Raw genomic sequence first — 7559 nt, 5'->3', positions numbered from 1 at the left:
CTGGGAAGTTTTTCATATGATAGATTCATATGAAAAACTGCAAGAGAAAAGATCTTTATCAACATAAAATTGCATGAGATACTCAAAATATTTTAAACTCTCCCAACCCCCAAAAGACATCTGCATCATAATTTTAAATACAAACACGTGATATCATCAGGATTATTTGCTTATGGTCACCTCTGAACAACAGCTAAAAGGTAAAAATGAAACTAGTAATTAGTAAGCAATAATTCCAGCTTTATGCCAAAAAAGAAAAGCAGCTTTGAGAAGATTTTAGACCTACGGTCTATACCAACACTGATTTTGAAAATAAAAACCTAAGATACATTTAAGTACCAGTTTTAATTTTTAATAACTTTATTTCTAGATCAAAGTACTTACTGGATGCAAATACAACATATATGATGAGAAACTACACAAATTTTCACGACTGCAGCTGAGCTGCAGAACAGAAGCGTACTGAACAGAAGCATAATGCGACCAAGTTTTCCAAAAGTATTCATAGCACTAAACTTGAAGTCAAATTTTCTTTACCACTAACTTAGTTATAAGGAAGAAAAAACCAAATCCAAGCAACGTTACTGCTCCCATTTTTACTAATCTTTTTTCCAAGGTGGGTGCTTTTTCTGGAAGTTTCACTTGGCTAGGGTCATTCTTCTGTTCATGGTGAGGCAGATGTTAAGTTCATGTAAGAAGTGCAACAAAGAGAAAAAAGTTAGTGTGAAAGCTTCTTAAGTACGTGATAAAGTACCCAGTCCTAAGAATTTGCACACATCTAGGATTGATATTATTTCTTTCTCACTGCCTATCTCTGCCCTACTTCAATTGAAATAAACTTGTGCAAACCTTTATCTTACCTGATGCTCAATCATTCTGTAACATACATTAGAAAAACAAACTGTTCATTTACAAACTTATTTCCTCAGGAGTAAAACACATTGCTAGTAGATGCTACAAAAATCTAGCAACAAAACATTTAAAGTCCAGTCATTAAATATTTTCACCAGAACTTTTGCCATTTAATTACTAAAACAACTGTTTATTAAAAAAGCAAGTTAAACATGTAATAGATTAGACTTCCTTGACATTAGAGTGGAAAGTACCTTACAAGTGCCTGCTCGAATACATGTTGAAGCTGAGTGGAGCCTTGTCAGGAAGTGTAGCAGGGTTAGGTTCCGATTCCCTACCTTAGTTTATAATGCTCGGAAGGCCATCTCATTTACTGTGCTTTCAAAAATTATATGCTACAGACATAACATGTACTGCTGGCAAAGTCTTGTAATGACTAAGCTTAGCAAACAGTCCTAAAGATTTTAGGGGAATTTATACAAACTTATTATCCAACAGGTTTAACTTTTTCATGTAAATTGGCACTTTTCGTAACGAATGTTTCAGTGCTCTACATTCAAGAGTGCTCCATCATAAATTAAGTAGCACAAAAATGTTTTGTATTAAAGTCTTCATCAGTGAAATTCATAAAACACTACAGTATTTAATAGAACAGGAATGATATTTTTGAAGTAATCACAAGGCTAATGTTTAACACCTCTGTTTAACACTGGGTACAGAGGCACCATGCTTCATCTTGACAGCTCTAAACCCTTAAGTACAGACGAGAGCAAAGTCAAGTGGCACCTAACTCAGATCCCCCACCAGCCCTTATAACTGGCCTGCACATACAGGAGGCAAATACATACATACAACTGATTTCTGCATATGCAAAAAAAGGAACACAAATAGCTAAAAAGTTCTTTGCCACAACCTCTATCTACCTCTTAAATATATTTGGTGTTAAGTGATTTATTGGGAGAAGGCTGTTATATTACATTAAATTTACTTAGACTACAGGAAATTGCATTAGTAGCATTATACTCAAGGTCCGAGTTCCACATGGCTTCATTCAGCAACAGATTCCTTTCTGACACTGATGCTCCATTTACTCTATCCCAGCAGCCGTTCCTTCTACTAGCCTATTACTTAAAATGACCCCATCTGACAAGAGCGTGTCATTGTGTTGGTTTGAGAATGACTGATGTGGTGCTAACATCTAGCCTTGACCTCTCCCACCCTCTTCTTTTGTCACTCTGCAGAGTTATCTGGGATGCCTCCCATTCAATTCATAAAACCTTAGTATCTTCCTTGTGAGTCAATAATTGCAAACAAAAGATCTGTTAATTAAGAAGTAAGAGTGTAAGTATTCAGAGTGGCATTTATGCCACAGTGGTTGTCCAAGAGCACAGGGATACATTCCACTTAATTCTTTCCTGCAGTGGAAAGAAAAAGATTGTCTGTGCCTTCCTTTGGAGACTGTCCGTGCTGCTGTAGAATATTCTAGATTATTTCACATTCTGTCCATGAGAAGTTGCAAGGGGAAGAGGTGGATGCAATGTCCAAGCTACAGCTAAAGAGCCTGTAGCAGATCAAGGTATGAAACATTTCACTGATGGATGCTGCATTTGAGCTTGCATGCAGAAACTTGTACACAGTATTTAATAGCCTCACTTGCACATACCTTCTCCACCAGGTCCTTCAGTTTGGTAACTTCTTCTCCCAGCTTTTCAACACTGCAAACCAAATCTTTGCAGACTTCAATATAACTTTCAGTTGGTGCCCACTGCAGTACCACCTGTTAATAGTTACAGTTACTTGCCAGAATTACTGTAGATGATAATTAATATTCTTTAGTTAACATATCATAAAAGACTGTCAGAAAAAGTTTATAACTGCATTTATGCTGGGTTTTCATTGTATGATTTATGCACAACATGATCTACTACTCTCTGTCAGCCTTTGTGGGAACCTTTTGTCACCTTAACTCCTCTATCAGCAGAAACACGAAGAAACATATCTATCTCCTTTAACTGGGTGGCTTAACTCTTTGAAATAAATTACTAAAAAAAAAAAGTGTCCTTTAGAGAAAGAACATTGGACAGCTCTATGTAACTATATAATAATCAAGACAGTTGACAAGTATTCGTATTTTTCATTTTACAAGGTAGAATAATATTCTAGAATAGAATAATACACTCTAAATCGACCTTTTTTTCTTTGGTTAAATACCTTGTGAGAATTTTTGAGGAAATGGTTATTCATGGTCTGCAGAGAAACAGTCAGCTTACTACACTCTTTATTCCACTTCTGAAGAAACTTGAGGAATTCATCTCTACTACAAAAATAAAACAATATTCTGTTACTCATTAAAGGCTGTAACTTTTTGCACGCTAAATATTTATCTATGCATTTCCAACATTGGCTAGTGAGCAACTCAGACATGCAGTTTCATTGCATTAAAAAAAATAAAAATCCATGTCATTTTAACGCAGGGTAGTTAAACACTACATTTAACATCTTTGCAAGTTCCCCCCACCCCACTTTTGGAAGGACAACAAATCGTTAAGTTATCTGGGATATTCAGCTAGTAAGACACCAAAAGCTGAAAAACTGTCACCCAAAAGCTTTTTGGAAACATTCTATTAAACTCCACTTCTGTTTCTAACTCTCATCAATCCTGTATTGTCAATGAAAACATTTCATTACCTGCTGCACCAGCAATTTTGTAACACACTATGCATAATAAATGCAACACTCTGTTTTCCTGTGCACGTGTGCATATAGATCACAATCTTGCAACACCAGAAATAGAGCATTTATAGTCAATTTTATGCTGATCTATCAATATTCCTGACCTGCAGCTTACATTTTTGAGGAAGATGTGGGGAAAAAGAAGTCTGGTTTGTACTTTGGAGCTAGGACTGAAATGACTAGGTTAGAGTCATTTAGTCTCCAGCACAGTGGAAGAAAAAAGAATCCAACAATACTGACTTGGCCCCTGGATCTGGAAATACATTCCTCAAAGCCTAAAATACCTGATGTTATCCACTTTGAAGAAAATTTATACTTAGTGCTCAAATAGAAGGAGGAAGACAACTCTGAAAATTAGTTTGATCAGTATCTCCGAAGACTGGAGAAAAGGATAGAAAAAATTTAACAGACTAATTTCAAAGCTAAGTTTCTAGAGCTTCCACGTGACACTGACTCAATTTATCTTACTGGAAGCCTTAGAGGGTGTTAGTTACAAGTCATGGTGCTGGCCAGAAAGTTGTTGCTGTTGACTCAGCAGAGGAAAAGGGGGCAAGGAAGAAGATCATCCGTTTATTTTTACAGAGTGAGCTCTCAAACCCTGAAACTCCTGAGAAGTGCCTGTATCTCCAGTAGAAAAGTTTCCACTAGCTATAAGCCATTCAGGCGAGTAACAAGCACAACCAAAACAAGAGACAATTTTAAGTTCCTATTGCAGGAATTCCTGTTATATTTACAGAAGGATCTGAATAAATTAATTTGGACCCGAACGTTCCTCTTTTCCCTAGGGCAATCTGCTATTAAACCTAAATTCACCATACTCACACCACCTCACTTGCTGCTGCTTCTGATGGCAAAAAGCTATACATGAAATTTGCGGAACACCTAAACTAAGCTACATGCTAGTGTGCTGCAAGTATCTAAACAGAGGCTGAATTTAGCCCATAGAGTGTTTTCTTTCAACTTTGGCACAAGATCATTAGCGTGCAAAGTTTCCACCACTGCTCAGGACATCTGTGATTTGTAACACTGCTGAGCTGTTAAGACTTTTAATACTTAACCCAGAAATATATAGAAGCATCAGTAGGGTTGATGGAGGTTAAAACCCGAGACTGTTCATGGTTTTTATGAAGATGGGGAAGTAAGAAAGCCTATTAGCTTGTTTTTATAAAATAAATTATTATTTATTTCAGAACAATATAACTGAACCGAATATTTAGGGTAGAAAAAACAGCAAACACTAAACAAAATAATCACATCTGGAGATAGTCTGAAAGTTTCTCCCACGCTACTACAGTCAAGCCATGCTCTTCCATTTCCTTCTACTTAGAAAGATAACTTTTTAGCTGGCTAGGACCAGTTACGGCACTTTCTGTGTTTTGTCACAAAGGAAATTATTTTTAGGAATTCTGGAAGGATTCTCAGCAAAAATAAAGTAAATCACAGGCATGAAATGAGGAGGAAAAAAAAAGGAAAAGAAAAACATTTATTCTAATCATACTTCTTTATTATACCAATAATAGCTCTTAAATAATTTTCATAGAATTTTTTATCTGTTGCAGTGATATGTTCTTATATTTGCAAATGGAAATAATGTTTTCAAATAATAATCACTTTTTAAAAGAATTAATGGCTGTCAAAACACCAGTGGCTAAACAGTGCTAGACACTCTGTGAGTTTATAATCAATCAGTTCAACATTTTCTACTATGTTAGTTTTTCTATGACTTCATGACTGATTTTCCTTCTCACAGAATGACTTTGAACAAGTGGGAAGTAAAATCTTTATATAATAGCATGTAAACATAGCCTATGATTTGAGTCTCAAGGTCAGATTCCTAGAATACATGTCAAGCCATTTTCTAGAAAACTATGCAGTGCTTGATGTAACTGAAATGCTGTCATATTTTGTGTACTTCAATATTTAATCAATCAATTATTTTCTGGTTTTGAGAACTGCATATGATCTAAACCCATACTGTACTAGGAATTAGGTATGTCACTGGTGTGTGAGGCTGTACCGGACATCATGTGGGTTTTTTATTGTATTTGGCCACACATGCCGTGAACTGCTAACTTCTTGTATTTCTCCACTTATTCCCTCTGTTCAAATTCTTAACCTTTTCTGCTTAAATGTATATACTAACCACCACTATGGAACAATCTGAAAAAAAGTATACATTTCTAGCATAAAAACACATGACGCTTAAACTGGGCAAACTCCTCTTAAATTGCAGTTAACTATCCCTTGCTGAAGAGTCACATCATTTTCCAAGGGTGCCTGACTTGGACAGCTAGACACCCAGATGCCTGCCCCACTACCTCAGCTCAGCAGCAAAGCCTCTCTTTTAATAGGAAAGGCTCAGGTGCTGTCAGAGTATTCATGGTGTACCCATATCATACTGGTTTGTACCCTCTTGCGTGCTGGAACTTTAGTTCTTCAGTCCTACAGCACTTGTACTAATTTGCACCTGGATTCTCTCCTGGAAGCTCACACTTGTTTTGATGGAGAATGATAGAATGGTTTGGGTTGGAAGGGACCTTAAAGAACATCTAGTTCCAACCCCCCTGCCATGGGCAGGGACACCTTCCACTAGACCAGGTTGCTCAAAGCCCCATCCAACCTGGCCCGAACACTTCCAGGCATGGGGCATCCACAACTGCTCTGGGCAACTTGTGCCAGTGCCTCACCACCCTCACAGTGAAGAACTTCCTCCTTACATCTAATCTAAATCTACCCTCTTTCAGTTTAAAGCCATTATCCCTTGTCCTATCACTACCTGCCCATGTAAAACACCGCTATCCAGCTTTCTTACAGGACCCCTTAAGTACTGGAAGGCTGCTATAAGGTTTCCCCAGAGCCTTCTCTTCTCCAGACTGAACAACCCGAACTCTCTCAGCCTGTCTTCATAGGAGAGGTGCTTCAGCCCTCTAATCATCTTCACAGCCCTTCTCTGGACCCACTCCAACAGGTCCATGTCCTTCTTATGTTGGGGGCCCCAGAGCCGAACACAGTACTCCAGGCGAAGTCTCGTGAGAGCAGAGTAGAGGGGGAGAGTCACCTCCCTTGACCTGCTGGTCATACTTCTTTTGATGCAGCCCAGGATACGGTTGGCTTTCTGGGCTGCAAACACACATTGCTGGGTCATGTTGAGCTTCTCGTCAACCAATACCCCGAAGTCCTCCTCAGGGCTGTTCTCAATCTATTCTCTGCCCAGCCTGTATCTGTGCTTGGGATTGCCCCGACCCAAGAGTGGGACCGTGCACTTGGCATTGTTGAACTTCATGAGGTTCACACAGTCCCACTTCACAAGCCTGTCAAGGTGCCTCTGGATGGCATCCCTTCCCTCTGGTGTGTCAACCGCACCACACAGCTTGGTGTCATCAGCAAACTTGCTCAGGGTGCACTCAATCCCACCGTCCATGTCGCCAACAAAGATGTTAAACAGCACTGGTCCCAATACCAACACCTGAGGAACGCCACTCATCGCTCCTCTCCACTTGGACATCGAGCCATTGACCGCACCTCTTTGAGTGCGACCATCCAGCCAATTCCTTATGCACCGAGTGGTCCACCCATCAAATGAAATCTCCTCATAGACTAGAAGCAGCAGCAAAGTCCTGTATTAAGACATGAACATCCTGCTCTCCCAGCCCACCTCAAGTCTTTCAAGAGCTTCTCCAAATGCCTTGCATGTCCTTCCACATCCTACAGCTGAAACTTGGCATCATGCTGCAAAAACGTACTTCAAGCAGGCTGCAAAGCCTCTTTTGTACAAACACAGTAATGGATACAGATAGAGGCACAGTACCAGCATCAGGAGCAATCATTCTATGTAAGAATGACTAGACCTGAGTGGAGTACATACTAGACAGACTTGTGTAACCAAGGCACAAAAGACAATGCTATGGCAGGACCACATCATGACATGACTGCTAATACACAGCGTCAGTGTCATTCAGCTGCCTCCAAAGGAT

General features: G+C 39.0%; 1 protein-coding gene across 1 annotated transcript in view; it reads right to left on the bottom strand.

Moving 5' to 3' along the window:
* Nucleotides 1–522: 522 nt before the first annotated feature.
* The window catches only part of ASZ1 (ankyrin repeat, SAM and basic leucine zipper domain containing 1), a 42138-nt gene continuing 35101 nt past the window's right edge, over nt 523–7559 (bottom strand). Inside the window, exons 12-14 of the mRNA XM_010574103.1 lie at nt 3064–3169; nt 2516–2629; nt 523–660 (exon numbers count right to left, since the gene is read on the bottom strand). Coding sequence (XP_010572405.1) covers nt 523–660; nt 2516–2629; nt 3064–3169 — 358 coding nt within the window. The remainder of the gene's footprint in view (nt 661–2515; nt 2630–3063; nt 3170–7559) is intronic.

The sequence above is a fragment of the Haliaeetus leucocephalus genome, unplaced genomic scaffold (genome assembly GCF_000737465.1).
Source record: "Haliaeetus leucocephalus isolate CR32 unplaced genomic scaffold, Haliaeetus_leucocephalus-4.0 Scaffold406, whole genome shotgun sequence".
In the NCBI taxonomy this organism is placed as follows: Eukaryota; Metazoa; Chordata; class Aves; order Accipitriformes; family Accipitridae; genus Haliaeetus; species Haliaeetus leucocephalus.
This window is presented reverse-complemented; position numbering and strand designations above follow the sequence as displayed.